Source organism: Gobius niger, assembly GCF_951799975.1.
Source record: "Gobius niger genome assembly, chromosome: 1".
Lineage (NCBI taxonomy): Eukaryota > Metazoa > Chordata > Actinopteri > Gobiiformes > Gobiidae > Gobius > Gobius niger.
In genome coordinates this window covers 48,193,003-48,212,936 of record NC_136852.1, presented here as the reverse complement: position 1 = coordinate 48,212,936, position 19,934 = coordinate 48,193,003, and the positions used below count along the sequence as shown (strand labels likewise).

Below are 19,934 nucleotides of genomic sequence, written 5' to 3'. Positions count from 1 at the left end.
AAAGTGAGAAGAGATAATTGGCCGGAGATTTATCAGCTTATAAACTTTGAATTCAAGAAATGTTTTGACTTAGCTTACTTTACAAACAACTTTGGTCAGTTTTAGAATACCAAAGAAGGAAAGCTACTGCAAATACATTTTTGATTCAATATTCAGGCATTTGTTTTGTCAAACAGAAAGGAAAAGGAAGAGATATGAAAAGAAGACACAGGCAACATAAGAAATCCTTAGGTCGCACAACCCTCTAAACTGTATACTGTTCTTGTCCACCAAATACCTATTAGCGTTCACATGACATCACATCATTCTAAAGAGCCTATAGTTCAAGGGCAACTGAAAATGTCATTGTGGTAACTATGTATGTGGTAATTCCTCGGCCAATTCACATGAAACAAAAACTGTCACAAAGTTCAGTGTCATCTCTTCCAGCACATGTGAACAATAGTCTAATTATTTCCTCATAAAGGTGTCCAAAAGTGGTGAGAACATTCAAACACATGTGTGTGATGTTGGCCAGCAGAAAAGACTTTCAGCCATAAGATGAATGTGGCAGGTTTGTGAAACCAATCACTGTCAGATAATGATCAGGGAAAACATTTGGACATTTTCTTTCTGGAAATTTCTATCAAAAACAATTTCTCTTCCGTAGAGTTGTATTGGCAATCTATAACATGAACGCAACCTATAGACTGATTTGATAAAAAATAATAAGAAGAATAATTTCGAAAGGTTAAGGTACCAAGTCCACTACATTCACCTCTTAACCACATCCACATGTTGTCATGGCAACGTGAAAACAGGAAGCAACCTCTCTCTCTCCAGGTACAGCTGAATGTTTTGCCTTTTTCTGCGAACTGCATTTGGGGTTTCTGAGTTCCACATTGTTTTACTGGATGGTCTTGTACATCTTTGCTGTGTTTTTGTGGAGATTTGGTGAATTTGTTTATTTTGTGAATCCAAAACAAAAGCTTATATCAGCTAAACCCATTTGAGACCTGCACATTTCTTCTTCTGAGACAATGAAGAGGCATCAAGAGCCCCCACACCTGCAGCACAGTGGAGGCGTCACAAGAGGAGCTACAGGAAACAAGGAAGGGAACAAATGAGAAGATGGTGAAAGACTGTTGTGGAGCGGAGGAAGCTGTGCAGGAGGAAGGAGGAGCTAGAGGAGCTGACCAGTGCAGGACACCACGCTCTGAAATGGGGACGGGCCCAGAAGGCGGTGCACCGTTTCAGAGAATCAGAGGAGACAGAGGCCATCCATTCTTCCGAGTGCTACGGTTTCCCTGACCTCCAAGGTCATGCCGGCTCAGCCACAGCAGTTCAGGACTGACATCTGAACACTATTACTATACAGTGAAGCACTTACTTTACTTTAAAACCAATCCTCTCTTATCCTGCCATTTCACCAGTACTTTCTTCTTATAGGAGAGTAACACCCGCCCCCAAAGCAGAGTAAAATCCCCACAAAAGTACCAGATTGTGGGAGAAGAAATGCCACAAATGCATGCATCAGTATCTTGTTATTAACTATTTTTATTTATCTCAAACCTGAAGGTGTACTCTGATGCACTATACCTTTACGTTTCTTCCTGAACAATACTTTTGTCGCTTCATATACTACATTATTTATCATAGACATTTTTGTTAGAGGCTGTTGCTAACAGTTCAAATGATACTTTCTCCTTCTGTCAGAGTTTGAAAAAATAGGGCGCATGACCTTTACGTCTGTCCTGGCCAAAATACATTCACGGAAGTTTAATTCAACATTAGACTTTGAAGGAAACCGCAGGTGTATGGAAGCGAACATACAGATTTTTATTGCAAATGGCATGAATGCACGGTGAACAATATCCCATCTGACAGCGGGATTAGTGAAGGTGAGGGCGGGGGGGTGGGTAGTGCTGGCTCATTAGTGTAGGAATGCAGACATCTCCCCAGACGCTCCGAGCACCAAAAGAGGGGTCCCGCGCGCACACACGGCTGGGGTCCCGGGACAATCCATGTCAAACGTACATGGGCCAGTTGACAAATGGCCCCGCCGCATGAAAACACAGTGGATTAGCAGATTAGACGTCTTTAGGAGTTCGGTCCCACTGTGCTGCCATTGTAAGGCCTTGACTTAAGCAGCTTTACATCACACAAGTCAAATGAATTCCTGTCAGATTGGCTTCTGTTTGGTTCTGGTAACAGAGACTAAAGCATGTGTTTCCCAAATCTTTCTTGACCCAACTTCCTGACCTGTTATCATGTCAATTTGGTAATTTCTCTCCACAGGGGTTATGGTCTTGAATGGGTGATTGCCTTAGCAGTGGGTTAAAGGTTGAACCATTACGTGAGGCGCATTCTCGCGTTGTATCCCTCATCAAAAGCACTGGAATCCGTTGATCCTTTGAAAACCTATACTTTTTCAATACTTACTATACTAGCAGTCAACTCACTTTCTTCTTTAGACGGAGTGAACAACTGTGGACCAAAACAATCAGACGTGACTTGAATATTAGCAAGGCCACTTATCATAAAGCAATGGTATTAACACCGAGGATTCAGAAGAGTCACTTAACTTTAGTCTTTTACTGGTGTGAGAGCCAAAAATCCTCGAGACACTCCCTTTATTTAGACACCTCTGTTGTCATCAGTTAGTTTTGAGTTGAGTTCAGGTGTGGGATTAAACAGATTTTCCACCGGCTGAAAGGGACTGTCTGGTCTTGAGGTCCTCAGTGTCAGAAACCGTTCACATTTGGCTCACTGTGGCTGTTCAGCAGTTTAAAATAGCCATCAAACAACACATTTTACTTGTGCTTTTCTTCTCAAAACCGGATTATTTGGTGAGGTGAAGGTATGCTTTATGGTCCCAGTTGGGAGACTTCACCTCTGCTCTCGACCGATCCTTCAGTGCCACTGGGACAAACTGTCAGGAACAGTGGGCACCACATTCCAGCTCTAGGGATATCCGTACAAAGACAAAACAGGCATAGTTTCAAAAACATCGGATCCAACTCTGTAAATGTGTGCATCCACATGAAGCCAGTCATGTTGTCATGCTGCTGTGGAAATGAAACTGCTGTACGGATTTACGATCTAAAGACGAGATGAGGAGGTGAATCTATTCTTCAGACCGCTAGGGACAAAAACAGAAATACTCTTTGTCACCTGTGGCTCGCCGTGGGGCCATTATAAGGTCAGTAGATTATGGATAACAGACACAACGCTGGTGCTGTGATGTCATCGTTTTAGTGGAAGTTGCGGAGACGCTGTAACAACGGAGCCACTTAAACGTAGTTTTGAGATCTTTCCACTCTGGGACCTGGTTTGGAAAATGTTCGTTTACAGACGCCCAAAACGCCCCTTTCGTATGGATGATACTCTGGATTGATAAAAATATGTTTGTGTTTAGTCCTGAGGTTGACTTTGCATGAACAGGGCCTAGAACTTGCGCTAGGCGGGATCAAGACCAAGTTTGCCAGGTCCATGATATTCCCATGAGTTTTGGCAAAGTGGTTTTCCATGAAAAAATGACTACTTATATCTTATATCTTCATAAACATCTCAATTTCAAATTACAGAACATGAAATCCTGGGTCAATGAAAGGCTTATGTGCGTGTTAGGCTGACGATACTTGGCAAGGCTAACCTATTGTGCGTGTTTTGGACTGAACCTTGCATGAGAATGCTCCAGCATCAGCATCTCAGCGTCCTACCACCTCCTGTTTCTTGTCAAATCACATTGACTACAGTGCCATACCCGAACCTCCATGCCAGCTGCCCCGCCAGCATGAGTACAGCTAACACAATTAAGCCCGCTAATAATTAAAAGTACTGGAGATTTAACGCATGCTTTAATCTCCCAAATCTCCGCCGCGGACCTCTGAAGTGCAGTCAAGTTTTGGGTCAAAGAGGAAATGAATTCAGGTCCGCACAATGGCAGGAAAGGGGTCCGGTGTCCCGCGCAGAAGTCCATTAGATCAAGTAGAGCAGGCTTTAACAGCTAACGCACACTGACAGCCATCAAGTCAAAGAGCGATTGTGTCGGGGAGGGCAGTCGACATGGGCCACTGAAAAGGCTCGTTAGGGTCCGAGTCAGTGGCCATCGGTGCCTTTACAGACGCGTTCACATAAACAAGGATATCCTTCTCATCCTGAGCTGTGCCAGCTGCTAATTACCGTGGAAACGAGATGGAGTGGAGGGCACAGAGGGAAGGTATTTCAGGGATACTTCGGCGCTGCCAACTTATAAACAAAGCTCAAGGGGGTTTCATCCATGCTGTTTTCCCACAACAGTTATAAAAGAGGGACAACAAATTAAAGCAAGGCGCAATCTGGGGTTCACTTTGTGGCTGGCAGACTGACCGTTATGCAAATCACGTCACACACGCCAGGAGGCAGCAGTGAGGACTCCAGACATGTGAAGATGATGAATAAAAAGTTTTAAAAAAAGAAACGATACGACACAGACGTATTATAAATATCTGGTCACGTCATTGTCATGATTAAGTCTACAAATGAAAGTCTTTGAATGAAAAAAGATACTGGAGCAGAGACATCAGGAACCTTAACAGAGGGATGTTAATGGCCCCAACACAAAGCTCTTCAGGTACTCGCTGATTCTGAGGGTACACTTCTACATTCCAGAGGCGTTTGTTTGAGGGTCAGGACATAAAATCGGGACAGATTAATAAAGACTATGGAAATTGGAAACCAAGCCATATTCTACAAGAATAGGTTGCGTTCATGTTAAAGCAGTACTAAGTAACTCATGGCCCTTGAGGCCATAAGCGCCACTGCAGGTGTCGAAGCACGTTACGTTTTTTTACTCATTAATTGTCCGTGAGAGTAAATACTACGCTGACAGAAAAGACAAAGGGAGAGAGGGACATTCTACATCCAATTACACAATTTTTTCACTCAAACTTGGCTGTAAATACTGTTTTAGTGGTGTTAGCCCGCGGCTAGCTTTCCCCGTTAGCCTGTTAGCTTCTTCATGATTCCATTAGTGTTTAATGGTAACTCTGACCCGGTGCAGGAGAGTTGCAGTTGTGGTTTTCTGGCCAGAGACATCAGGGGAGATGAAAGACCCCCAATCGTCCCATTAACGCTTGTATTACCCCCAGAGGGACCACGAAAAGGATTTATTAAGGTAAACAAGTTACTTAGTACTGCTTTAAAGAATTCTATTTCAGTTGGAGGACAGGTGTCAATACAACTATGAGAGTGGAACAATTTTTGAAAGAAATTTCGAAAAAGAAAATGTCCAAATGTTTTCCTTGATCATTATTTGATAGTGATTGGATTCACAAACCTGCCACATTATTCTTATGGCTGAAAGTCCTTTCTACCGACCAACATCACGGTTTATCTTATCTTATCAAGTTTTTGATTATTGTCTCCACTTTTGGACGAATAATTAGATCATAGTTCATATGTGCTGGAAGGGGTGACTTTGAACTTTGTGTGAGTTTTTGTTTTATGTGAATTAGCTCAGGAATTACAGAGAAATTAACTAAGACTAGAAATCTGCATTTTGACAGTTACCATGGTTACCACCATGGAATTTTCAGCTGGACTCCGCCTCAGTTTTAAACTATGGCCTTTTCAGAATGCAAAGAGAGGAAATACTCTCTAAACTAAATTTCACTGCAACAGTTATAGTTTTTCCTTTCAAAATAATGTTCAATTTCACCTTCTTCTTCAAATCTAAAACCAAGATTGAAAAAATACCCCCTGCTAAGTCCTCCTAAGTCCCCATACCCCTGATTGGAAAACACTGTCTAAAAGTAAAATACAAAGATCAATCAAGACTGTTTTAAAGCACACAAGACCAGAGGTGGGGAAGAGTACGTGTTTTTTTTACTTCTACTTCTAAAAAGTACCTTGTGCCACTGTGAGTGCATTTTTAATTGTCAATTCTTCATTTTGATGTGCAAAAAATTAATATCTGTTGTTTTGCTCAGTTCATTCTTCATAATAACTTTATTTGATATGTTTTCATGGTATTCATGTTTTGTTTCTTATAATTTATGTCACGACTGAAACATGAATCAAACTCTTACGTTCAAACATTTACTCAGTTCCTAACAGTTACTCAAAAAAAAAGAATTCTCCAGGTACTTTTTTACTCCTACATGAGTAAAATTCTTTCAAAGTGACGTTACTCTTACGTAAATATTTTGGCTACTCCACTCCACCCACCTCTGCACGAGACGCTAGCTCTGCCCTTTCTTTGCAGAGTTTGCATAATCTTTCTGTGTCTGTGTGTGCAGGTTCTATATGGTTTCCCTCAAGAGTCATGTAAAATGTATGTTCCTCTCGTCCCTTCTTTCAGAGGAACTTTTTTTAAATAAATATTTGGTTGACTAAATCATGACACTAAAACCTCAACCTACAAAAGGACAGAAGTTTGAACATCGTGCAATACGACCAATATCTGCGGACAAATTGGTTACTCAGGCAATTATGAATTAATATTTGACTATCCATTGGGTGAAATGGCTTCAGTTTGCAGTGATCTGACTAAGAAAAATAATATGGTATTAGTTATTATATTGTTTTCTGCCACGAAATTGTTGTCATGTTGATAATCCAGTCACAAACAGTCAGTCAGTAAATATTAGTCAGTGCTGTGACCTCAAACACGGCTGGAATGAGAACGGGCTGCCAACGCCTTTTCTCCAGATGATTAGATACAGTAACAGATGTTTGTGGGATGCAAAAATACAATTAATAACTCAACTGAAAAGAAAACAAAATCTGTTCAAATAAATTTGCCAGTACGCGACGGCCTTGGAGCTTGACAACAGTGCCAATTATCACAGGAGGCAAAACATTTGAAATTCATTTTATTCTCTTAATGATTTGTATTCATTCTGATATTGCATGTCCGTCCAACTGGAGTTCATCACTTCATGGCCCCAGAAACTCGAGATAAGCTTGTTTCCCCTGGCCTCTGTCTGATAGCCCTGACATTTATCATGCGTCTTGGAGCTCTGAACGTTGCAAAACACACATTCTGGTCTTTCTGCAGTTCAGAGGAGACGTGACCTAAGGTAGAGTTTATCTAGTTTCGTGTTACGGAAACAAATTTGTGGGGCAAAACGATGTCTGGACTTCTGCTGCTGCTGAGGTAAAGCAACATCGAGGGGTCTAGTTTAGTTTGAATATTTGCTCTATCCAATCACCTTTTGCTTTGTAGTTGTTTTATCACCCTGAAGAGTGTCCAAACGTCTATATATCGATACATTATTGAGGATAATAAATACTTGGGTGATGCTAATTCAAAGTAATATTGGGTAGTTCCCTATATTTCACAGGACGAGGCAATCATGGAATCTGTGTGCATGTGACGTAGACATGTGGAGTGGAATTTCAATATTAATACTGTCACACTCCAAAAATGTTTTTCATTAGTTGTGAAGATTTGGGCCAGTTCAGCTGGAAGGTTAGTTTGGATATCTGATCTGTAGATGTTAGCACAATTTCTGTCTTGTTGCCAAAACCATTAAAAAACAGTCATCAGTACTTGGTTGTTTGGAATTGAAGATATTGTGTCTTCCATTGGTGGCACACTGACTGATGAGTGAGCACTCATGCCTCACAGGTAAACCTTACACCTCAGGCTTTGATTCCTTTTGGTTTAAGATAAGATAATGCTTTATTGATCTCACAGATGGAGAAATTACATTTGATGAGAGAGCATCCGGCAGACATGCTTTAAACCTCTCCAGTAAGAAGGAGTTGAACTTGCCATTTTCCACCATTTCCCACCTTGTTGATACCCTGAACACATCGTTAATGGCCAACTGTCTATATACATGATACCTATTGCAACAATAAAGCAAACTTTACTCCTGTCTTTAAGATTGACTCATTGTTTTTTTTTTATCATTAAATTTTTATTGAGAAGAACATACAGTTTAAACAAATTTCAGAGTACAATAAAATTCAGTTCCTCTTTTTTATCAATAAATCCCCCACCCCACCTCCCTCACCACCCCCCAGACCTCCCTCCCACCCCCCAGACCTCCCTCCCACCCCACAGACCTCCCATCCCACCCCCCTGCCACCCACCGAATATTCATGTACAGTGATGTTGTTACAATATACAATATGTCAAAAGAGTACTTTAAGATTTTCAATTAATTGTGTCCATAAGTCAATTGTGTTGGATGATGCATTGTTGATCCTTGCCGTGGACAGTTCCATATAAGCAATGTCTCTAAAACAGTGAAGCCAGTGAGTGAATGACACATCATTACTTTTCCACCTTTGCGCTATGATCTTTTTGGCTGCTGTGAGGCCTGCAAGCCAGATTTTACACGTTCTTCCCGTTAGCCTTATACTTGAGTTATCATTCAAAAGATGTATTGTGGGCTCCATTGGTAGAGCAACCTCTATTAGTGTACTGAGGCAGCTCACAACTTTACCCCAGAGCTCCTGAACTCCTGGACATTCCCACACAACATGGATGAAGGAGCCTATGGTCCCTGGGAGACAAAATGAGCAGTAAGGATCAGGTGCCGTCCCCATTCTATGCCTCACAACTGGGGTTAGGTATGCTCTATGGCAATATTTCAAATGTATATATTGGTGATTAGAGTTTTTTGAGGCTTTCCCGATATTCTGCCAAATTAACTCCCAGTCAGGATTAAAAGTGTCATTTGAAATTTCTTGTTCCCAAGCTTTCATTCCCACTGAGGGCACCACATTTTGATTCAATAGTTGATCGTAGATATAGGACACTATCCTTTTAGGGGCATTCCGTAACAATTCAGAAATGGGGTGATCGCTTAGCTCTGATCCCCAGGGAACTCCATAGGCTTTACAGGCAGATCTTATTCTGAAATAGAAAAATAAGGAGTGTTTATCAATGTCGTAATTTGATACCAAATCTTGAAAACTAAGAATAGATTCTTCCCCATTAATGTCTTGCAATACTCTAATACCTTTGTTATTCCACTCTTTGTTTGTAAATGGTTTTCCCCCTGAGATAAAATTACTGTTGTACCACAATGGTGATAATTTATGCCACTTTTGCTTGTGCTTAAGATATCTTTCCACTGCTCTAAATACCACCAACATATATGACAGAATTGGACCGTACCGCAGATTACATTTTTTAGTAGGCAATCCTACAAAAAGAAAGTCTCTCAGCTGCAGTGGCTCAATAAGATTACTTTCAATGGACTTCCATGCTGATTTTTTGTTATCATTTAACCAATAGGACAAACTCCTCAGCACGAAAGCCCAGTGATAGAGTTTAAAATTGGGACACGCACATCCACCATTAGACCGTTTCCTCTGTAACACTGACCACTTAATAGCAGGGCGCTTGCCATTCCAAATATATTTACGAAGCAAACAGTCGAGTTTTTGCCAAAACCCAGTAGGGGGCGGCAGAGGAATCATGGAACTCACAAAATTTATTCTAGGTAATATGTTCATTTTAACAGTTGCTATTCGGGCTGGGACCGAAGCTGGCAAGTGCGTCCACCGACTAATGTCCTCTTCAATTTTCTTTAGGACAGACAGGTAGCTATTTTTTGCGGTCAGTGTTACATTAGATGTGACCCGAATACCCAAGTAAGTAGTCTCTGTAACTATCGTTACTTCTGAAGGAAGAATTACCTCTTCTTTATCAATATTTACTAACATTAATGCTGATTTGGAATAATTAACCTTGTAGCCCGAGAGATGACCAAAATATTTAAGCTTCTCCAACACAACGGGAAGAGAATGTTGCACATCAGCCATGTAAATCAATGTGTCGTCGGCATAAAGCGACACAGAGTGTGAAGATGAACCAATAGTGATAGGAGATACTTGTGGACAGTCCCGAATTAATTGTGCCAATGGTTCAATAGACAAATTGAATACCAAAGGCGATAAAGGATCGCCTTGCCTACTCCCTCTTTCAATTTGAAATAATTCAGAAAAAAACCCTCCTGTACATATCCTCGCTGATGGATTTGAGTACAGTGTCTGTATCATGCCAATAAATTTATCCCCAAATTTAAATTCTTTTAGTACCCTCCACAAATATGTCCATTCTAGGCGATCAAACGCCTTTTCAGCATCCAAAAATAACAGCCCGGAGGCTGGGGGGATTTTATGTGATGAGCCGAGTATATGAAGCAGGCGCCGAACATTATCAGAAGGAAATCGGCCTTTCATAAAGCCAGTTTGATCGGGATTAATAATTTTTCCAATTACTTGTTCCATCCTGTTGGCCAAAACTTTAGAGAATATTTTTAAGTCAGCATTAATCAATGAAATCGGTCGATAATTTGCACACTCAAGGTGATCTTTCCCTGGTTTCGGGATAACAGTTATTAGAGCAGTGTTGAGGTCACGATGGAATGAACCACTATCAATAGCATGATTTATTGCTTCAAGCCAAATTGGGCCAAGAAGATCCCAGAGTTTTAAGTACAATTCAACTGGAATCCCATCGATTCCTGGTGTACGGCCAGTTTTGGTATTTTTAACTGCCTTTAACAGCTCCTCCAGCGTTATTGGTTTATCAAGATTTTCAGCCTCAATTGTTGTTAAAGTTGGAAGATTAAGGCCTGTAAAAAAATCATCTAGATCATTCTCTGACGGTTTTCCGCCACTAGTATACAACTTTTTAAAATATTCTTTAAAAGTTTTATTTATATCCTCAGTTGAGGTTAGCAACCCTTTTTGATTACATCTAATGGCTGAAATTGCACTCTTGGCCTCCTGTTGTTTTAAAGTTAGAGCCAGAAGATGACTTGGCTTACTACTTTCCGAATAATATTTAGATCTCGTCACCTGCATCATATACTCAACTCTATTTCTCAGTAGGTCATTTAACTCTGCCTGCTTAGATTTAAGGGTATTTGCTTTGGGTGCATTATAAACTTTTTTAAGGTCCTTTTCCAAGATCTTACATTCATTTTCCAAATCTGAAATCTTTTGTAATCTGTTTCTGTGAAGATTTGAGCTAAACTGTATTGATATGTTACGAATACATCCCTTAACCGATGCCCATATTAGCGTCTTGTCTACAATAGTGTCCATATTTAGAGCAATAAATTCTGTTAATTGGGCCCGCATTTGTTTCAAAAATTCTTCGCACTTTAAAAGGGTAGTATTAAATCTCCACCTGCTATTCCTGTTCTTAACCATAGTGTAGTTAAAGGTTGATATTATTGGGTTGTGATCCGATATGTACCTCGGTAGAATGTCAATAGCACTAATTGCCGGGAGAAGACTAGAAGACACCATAATATAGTCAATACGGGAAAATGTTTTATGCCTCGCTGAATAAAAGGTATAATCCTTTGCTGATGGGTTATGTATTCTCCATACGTCCTTTATGTTTAAGTCTGTCATAAAACGATTGAGTGCCTTTGAGGCAGCATCTTGAGAGTTGGAGAATACTGAAGCTGTCTTATCAAGGTTCATGTTTGCTTGGGCATTCATATCCGACCCGATATACAATTGGTAGCCAGAGAGTGTCAGTAATCGTTTTGTTATTGAAGGGAAAAAGTCACTTTCAAAAGTATTTGGTGCATACAAGCTAATAAGTGCAATCTTTTTACCCTGAGCGGACACACAACAATATGACATTCTACCTAATTCGTCTGAGCCGGTCTTCTCAATTAACAAATTCAAATTTCGTCTCATAATTATCATGACTCCTTTAGTACGCGTGCCATCTGATGACCATGCAACTGGCTTGTACAATCTATTCTGCATTCTAACAACATCATTGGGCCTCAAATGAGTTTCCTGAAACATTGCTATATCTACTTTCTTTCTGTTGAGAAAATCTAAAACCTTGGATCTTTTATAGGGAGAGTTTAAGCCTTTAACATTAAAAGACATAATTTTGAAACATTTCGGTTTAACAGCATCAATACATTTAAGAGTATTACCCTCATTACTGGTGGTGGCAGCCCCCTCCCCCACCCCGTCCCTCTGCCCCCCCTCTCCCCCTTCCTCCCTTCCCCTATCACGATCACCCTCTTGTTGCATCCGTGAGCGTCACTTGGCAACGTCACACGCCAGCCTCCGATCCCGACCCCTCCTTGTTTACATTAAACAGAATCCCCAACTAGTATCTTAACACAACCGCAGCGCCATAATGCTGCAACAACATTGTTTATCTAAACTTTAACACAGGTAAAATATACATAAATAATAATAATAATTGAAGTAAATAAAGAGCCCTTACAAATTCGAACCAGTCTGTATATCAGATAACCTAAGTGATAATTTAAGTGATCTGGACATTTTTAAACTTAGTACCACGATCTGGTCATTCGCAACTAAAAATTACAACTTTGCTCCTGCCCGTAAAATAAAATGTCAAAGAACTGAGCCCTCTTCATAGAGCCCTCTTTCAACAGAGAAATACCAAAACAGAAATAGTCCAATGTTTGTGCGTAAAATCAACTCCAAACCTGCTTCTTGACCGTAGATCATTTCACCCAGAATCAGAGTCAACAAGTTGTTCCTCCAAACCCTCGCCTTCTCCGTCCTCCCGCAGTGCTGTGGCCAGAGCTTCCTCGGCTTGCCCTGGCGTTTCAAACGACATCCTCTTGCCCTTGTATTTCACCTTCAGGGTTGCTGGATAGACCAGGAACGCTTCAATGCCTTTCTTCCGAAGTCTGGCTCGAACATTGTTGTATCCTCGCCGTTTCTTACTTGTCGCGGTGCTGTAATCTGCGTAAAACCACAGCGGAGTGCCATCTGGGAGACTCGGTTTGGATTTTCTTGCTCCCTCAAGTATAGCCTGTCGGTCAGTGTAACGCAGAAGACGGAATATCATGGTCTGGGTTTTCGAAGCGTTGTTTGAGTAGATCCGATGTGCTCTGTCGATTTCCACATGAGACCCGCGGAGAGACGGAATCCAGGTGGGGAGCATCTTCCGAATATACCCGCGCGGGTCGTCACCCTCTGCTCCAGTTGGTAAGTTTACCAGCCGCACATTGTTTCTTCTGGCTCGGTCTTCTTGCTCAGTCAAGTCCTCACGCAGTTTTGCTATCTCCTCCCAGCAGCGCGCAGTATCGGTCTCGTTTTTTCTGAGGTTAGCTTGAATGCTATCCACTTTGCTGAAGACCGTAGTGAACTTTTTAGCATGAGTGTCCATCTGCTCGTTCAGTGACCGCAGAATATTACTGTTTTCGGTCAGCGTCTTCTCGATGGGGGCAAGAGACTCCTTAATAGAATCTTTGATCAGTTTACTGGCATTCTCGTGAAAAGTCGTCATCTCGTCAGCCAAGGTTGTCTTGATTAGCGCAGCTAGCTCCTCCGTTAGCTCAAGGGCTGAGGGGCGAATGGAACCTTTGCTGCTGCTCGCCTCTTGTTTTTTCCCCAAACCTTGTTCTCTTCTTGTTGTCATTGTTAGACAACTCAGGGCGCACCTTAGGTCAATTAAAAAAGTTATTGGGTTTTGAAAATATATCAAAATAGTACGGGGTTTCGCTCGGAGCTCAGCGCATCGCCGCCATCTTGCCTCGTGCCTCACCGGAAGTCCAAGATTGACTCATTGTTAAAGTCAATAATTTTCTTTGAAACTTTGGGCCTCGTAAACTACATTCATATTTGGTCCATATTGGGCCAATATAGTCTCATATTTCTTCTAGCACATGCATATCTCTGGGCGATTGGAACAAGAAGATTCACGACTGAACTGTGCCAAAGACCAGCAACATACTGTAGGAGCGTCAAAAACAATAACCCCGATTCTTCAAAACAATCTGCAATCATTCTGACAGTTACTCATGGGCACATTTCCCCCTTATCAGTTCCTTTGCACCACAAACTTCCCGACTGGGTTTGCACAGACAGATGATGCCGACACTTCATCACATCATATGACAGACACAATTAACTGCTGTGGTGTTGGCACAACACGGCTTGATGAAATATTGCTGCGCTCATGCTCTGCCCTGCAGGAATGAGGCGCACCCAGCGCCGCAGTTTGTTGTCTTTTACTCGGTAGCCTTGCCATGACCCTGTGCCAATTGTTCATGGTGTTTACATCCAAAACATGGGGCAGGTGCAGGCACCCGTTCCCACGCCACCCCGGGGTGCCCACCATGCCCCCTCCGTGCTTCATTAATGCCAGCCAAGTGCCAAGCTCTGTGTTGCATTTTGTTTTGTTGGTACAGTTATCAAGTTGTCAATTATTCAAGTAAAGTGTAAAACAAATATTGATATTAATGTTTTGTTAGGAAGACAAATATAACAAATACATTGGATTGTGGTCGGGATTTGTTTTCGTTTTTCTACATTAACAGATCTTGTAATTGAAAACACTGCCTAAAGACAAACTTACAATCCTCCTAAATATCTGTTTTTGCAACTGAATGACTATTTCTCTTTGAAGACTTGGAAACTAAAATGACAAAGATTTATGTGCACAATAAAACCTAAGAAACCGAGTCCTGCCAACAGGGGCATCTCTTTTTCCTTTCCAAGTTTGGAGCAGTGCCTTGGCAGAGGTAATAATAATAATAATAACGGCTGACACCTGTATTGTGCTTTTCAAGCATGTGTTACCAAGTTTCTCCAAGCGTCACTTTGTAGTCATTATTCACAACATACTCAGCAAACTCACTATTGTAGTCACAGCCGTCCCGGACGCGAGGCGGCCAATCTGCGCCACCAACCCCTCACTCACACTCATTCATTCTGGGCTATTGTACATTGTACCCAGAGGCCAGAGGAAGCTTACACAGACATGGGGAGAACATGCAAACTCCACACAGAACGGCCCCGTCCAGCCGGTGATTGAAACTGGGACTGTCTGTGAAGCACAAGCGCTAACTGTGCCGCCGAGGTCTATTCTTTTAATTAAATAAATTTTTGCAAAGCTCTGTGCATTAAGACAGCTTTTGCAGAACTGGAGTTAGAAGTACATAAAAAAATGATGACACGACGACAATGTGCAGAGAGTTCAACAATGAGAACGGCTTGTGTTTTGTCATATGATTTTGTAAACAAAAGGCGTATGATGTATCGCGTGTCCCTGTTAACAGCTGCAGGGATTCCTTACTTTTCAAGTCTACCCTCCAAATATGGGAACAAGCTTCTGGTCCAACAAGAATGAATTACGGCATATGCTGTATCTCCTGACCTCTTTATCGAGCAGTGCACTTAAGACTTAATGCACACTTTGTAGTAAATTTAGTTGGTGTGGATTGATCCGGCTAATGCAAAGTCTTAATGCTACTTTACAATAGAATATAACCTCATCAGTAGCAGTAGATAATACTGTACAAAAGGCTAACAGACTAAAGTATAGGAGTCTTCCTTTGATGTCATCCAGTGCCACTTTTCTGCCCCATTTCAGCTGCAGTAAAGCATGACCAGCAGTTTCCCTTTGCATGTACTGTGCATGTGTTCCTGTGCAACATCAGTTCTTGAGCACTTTTCACCCAAAGTACCCCTAAGGAAATATTTTTACTTTTTCAATGTTACTAGATCTATCTATGAAGGGCCAAACAAGGTCTAATCTAGGTCAGAACTGGGAATAAACAAGGTCTAAAATAAGCCTACACCCAAAGGACAAAAACATGAGTTTAAAAAACAAATGACTTGCAGAATGGGAAAAATAAGGAAAGGCCTTTTGCAATTGTGCATGGTCGTATTAATTCAAAGACCTAACATTGCAGTTTTGATAAGAAAATGGTCAAAATTGGTCACTAGAGGCAATTCATGTATTGAAGATCGTCCAAGGGCACAATGACAACATACAGGTGTAACTAAGACACCATGGAAAATTACAGCAATATCTCTGTCTGCCTGTCTATTTAACTATCGAAGGGCTTGTTGTACTCATGTAAACATAATTATTATGAATGACACCCAAGCAATAGACTTAAATTTAACCTGGAATACTTACAAAAGAAAGAGGTAAGTGCACTAAAGCTGGAAAAAATATCATTCTCTTCACTTCATTCATAAAAGTCAACACCAAAACAGAATTGGCACTTTAACTGAAAAAAGGTCTGAACCTCTTAACCCCCGCCTGAACCGAGCACATTTTCTGCAGTTCGACTTTAACCAAATCTAAACCCTTCTTGAAAAAAAGTTGTCAAAATGGCGACAAAAACGAGACATAAATGAACATGAAAAGGTCGCAATAACCAAACAAAGAAGCCACAAAAAAGTGCCAAAAAAACAACGTGGCAACAATGCGAGGAAAACTCCCTTTTGTAGGTCTTAGCTTTCAAATGAGGCGCCACTCTGGCCTGCAGCGTGTCACCTTTTAGATTTGGGTAAAGCTGAACTGGAGACAATGCACTTGGTTTAGAGGTTAATGCGCTCCAAGAAGTTAACATCAAGAACCCCAATCACTCACACAAGAGCCTGTTGAGAGTGTGAGTGCATTGCCCATGGACCCAACAAAAGTGAGCCCTGCAGTAGGATCTCTGCTACTATTGCCCTTAAAAAAAGCAATATAATGTTAAAATCAAATAGTGTAGCATGGCACATTTTCTCAAACGCAGATATCAGCGCCTGTGCAGTTATTGGGGACACTTGTGATGTTTGCCCTGTTTAGGGCTGCAGTGAGTGTGAGGGGGAGAGTGAGTGACTGAGTGAGGGAGGGGGGGTTACTGGAGTCCAGCAGCTGTCCAAACACGGGACAGTTCCATATTACTGTAACCCCACTGGGCCCTGTACGCGCGCTCCAATATTGCGTGTGTCCCAGCCCCACTACTGCTGCTGGCTCGCTGCACCCATCATTACCGCGCCCGCACAGCCTATTGTTAACCCCTGTCAAATATACAAAGGCGCGCGCTGGGTGGATTAATGTAAAGCATTAAATATATGGCACATGCCGCAGAACATCTGCACACTTAAGACCGCAAATGTAGGGGTTGGGTAAGTGGTAATGTCACGGGCTGTTGCGCTGCGCTGGCACATGTCCAACGCCCTGACATGCAACGTAAATGCAACGGTATAGGAGCTGCAACTTCATTATTTAAAAAAAAAAATCTTTTATTTTAATTTACCAACTATAAACCACTTTTTGTTGTTGTATGTTAGAAATCGTCTTACCTTGCTCAGTGCACTTGCATCCTCACACAAAACCAGAAGGCACGCGATCAACTTGATACATCTCCACATGTTGTCGTCCTTTGAATACGTGCGTTAAAAAGTGACAAAATAAATAAATAAATACAACAACAAAAAGTCGCGCCAAAGAAGTGTCGCGGTGCCCGGTCTAATTTAGCTCCATGTTTTTTGGCCCGTGCGCAGTGGAGGTGATGCTGTGTGGTGACTGGGAGCTGTCTACTGCTGCCCCACGCGCGCTCTCCTTGCGCACTAAAAAGCGCGCATCATCCGCCATGCGTCAAGGGAGGGGTTTAAACGCTCTACAAACACACTGAGCTTACACCGCGAGCATGCGATGTGGACCCCTTTATACACACACACACACACACACACACACCTGTTGCTTCCAGAAGAGGGCACTTCGAATAAACAACTTGGCAATGGACAATTCAGGCTATGCATAATTGAGACGTAATTATCCAGTACCTTATCACTTTATCACTTATCACTTACAGATATAGCCTACAGATACAGCCTACAGTTATTTCATTTACGCCTACATTTGTTTAGTCATCACACGTAGATAACAGAAATGCCATAGTTAAAAAAAAAAATACTTGAAAATATGCATGCAAATTACTTGTATTACTGTGGCTCATGCAAAGAAACTGATTTACGGTTGGCGAGTCCGCCGGACGACTATGAGCCGGTTTGAGTGTCCGTTTGGCGCCATCTTGCGGATAATTAGCGCTTTACATCAGTTAACTTGACACTTAAAGCAGTACTAAGTAACTTGTTTACCTTAATAAATCCTTTCCGTAGTCCCTGTGGGGGTAATACAAGTGTTTATGGGCTGATTGGAGGGTCTTTCATCTCCCCCTGGTGTCTCTGGATAGAAAACCATGTTACAACTTGACTGCCACCGGTGCGGAGAAAGCAATACACACTAATGGAATCACGAAGAAGAAGCTAGCAGGCTAACGGACAAAGCTAACTGCGGCTAACGTCACTTTAAACAGTATTTACAGCCAAGTTTGAGTGATAATTGGATGCACAGTAACCCTCTCTCCCTTCGCCTTTCCTGTCAGCGTAGTATTTACTCTCCAAGACAATTAATAAGTTAAAAAATCGTAACTTGCTACGACACCTGCAGTTGCGCTTATGGCCTCTAGGGGGAAGAGTTACTTAGTTCTGCTTTAACTCCCACCTGGACCGCGCGCATTTCCCCCAGATTTGGCTTTACCCAAATCTAAAAGCTTCTTGAGAAAAAATGTGTCATAATAGAGACGAACATGACATGAAAACGAGGATGAAGATTCAATGAAAAAGTGACCAAAAAAGGACGAAAAATGTGTGACGAAAACGCCATAATAAAAGCCACAAAAGATAAGTGACACAGAAGGGGTGAAAGAGTGACTAACGTGCAACAATAAGCAGCAGAAAAGTGACAAAAACGGGATTTAGATGAGTTTCGTAGGTCTAAGCTTTCTACACTGACCTGAAGGCTTTAACCTTTTTGATTTGGGTAAAGCTGGACTGGAGAAAATGCACTTGGCTAAGGCGGGGATCAAGAGGTGAATAAAAAAGAAAAGGCCACACAAAATATAACAACGATAAAACACATACATTTTTGTAAAGCATAAAATATACATAAAATTAATGTTAAATTTAAAGTGATAGTCCGTAAGTTGAAATGCTTTACCACTGTTATAGATCAATGCGTATAATTGACCACCTGGGCCTGAAATTTGACGTACTGTAAGTAATATTAAAGTCATATCTTTTCTGAAGTCCCTGCCCTGATTTCAGCAACTAATCGGAATCCGCGGGACACCAGCTTGATCGTTTACTTTCGGTTCCTGCTCTCCTCATTTTGCAAACTAAGGACTTTCTGCTTAAAGAGGGGAGGAGTTTGATTGTTCACTTTATCACACTTTGCAAACTTACAGACTATCACTTTAAGGGAGACACTTTACAATAGGTCTACAATGATATCTTATGTTTTGAGTATTTTATTTTATTTGTTGAGTGCAGTCCTGACCTCAACTATTAGGCGCCTATATTCAATATTTATAATGCACCCATGGCCAGGGGCGGACTGGGACTGAAAAACAGCCCTGGACTCTGACCAGCCTGGCCCAAATTAGCGTAATTGTGCACTTTCACAAATACATATTTCAACCTCTTACCACCCGCCTTAACATTAACGAGTGCATTTTCTCCAGTTCGGCTTATTATTATTATTTTTTTTATTGGTATCATCAGCAAAAAGAACGGGAAAGGTGGTCGTAGAAACAGAAGCAAAATCATTCATATAAATAATAAATAATAATGGTCCCAAAATTGAACCTTGTGGCACACCATACTCCACGGAATTCCTTTTAGATTCATGTTTTTTTCATACTGGGCTTTACCCAAATCTAAAAGCTTCTCGACTGGAGATCAACAATGTAACGCCTCATTTGAAAGCTGAGACCTACAAAAGTGATGGAAACTTTTCGTCACGTCGCCACATTTTTGTCATATTTTTGTTGTTTTTTTTTGTCTGTGTTTTTCCTCGTGTTTTTGTTGACTTTTCATCCCCTTTTTCTCGCTATTTCGATGCTTTTCTTTTTAGCTTTTAGATTTGGGTAAAGCTCGGTTGAGGCGGGACCGGTGGCCCTAGAGCCAGCGGCCCTTCTGTGCTCTCCCAGAATGGACATATGGCCAGTCCGCCCCTGCCCACGGCCTGAGCGTGCACACTCCGTCAATATCTTTTGTCACCGCAAGATGGAGGTGTAGAACATATGCTGACCTCAAACCCACTCGTAGATAATGAGACGTTATGAAACTCGTCACAGCTAAACGCAAACGATTTTCAGAAGAAGAGCGATGCATTGTTGTTCTAAAGCACCAGACGGACA

General features: G+C 41.5%; 1 protein-coding gene across 1 annotated transcript in view; it reads right to left on the bottom strand.

Annotated features, from left to right (window-relative positions):
* LOC306971440 (olfactomedin-like protein 2A) overlaps positions 1-17,166 on the bottom strand; it is a 41,058-nt gene extending 23,892 nt beyond the window's left edge. Inside the window, exon 1 of the mRNA XM_079567715.1 lies at positions 17,035-17,166. Coding sequence (XP_079423841.1) covers positions 17,035-17,103 — 69 coding nt within the window. The 5' untranslated portion in view covers positions 17,104-17,166. The remainder of the gene's footprint in view (positions 1-17,034) is intronic.
* Positions 17,167-19,934: the final 2,768 nt, after the last annotated feature.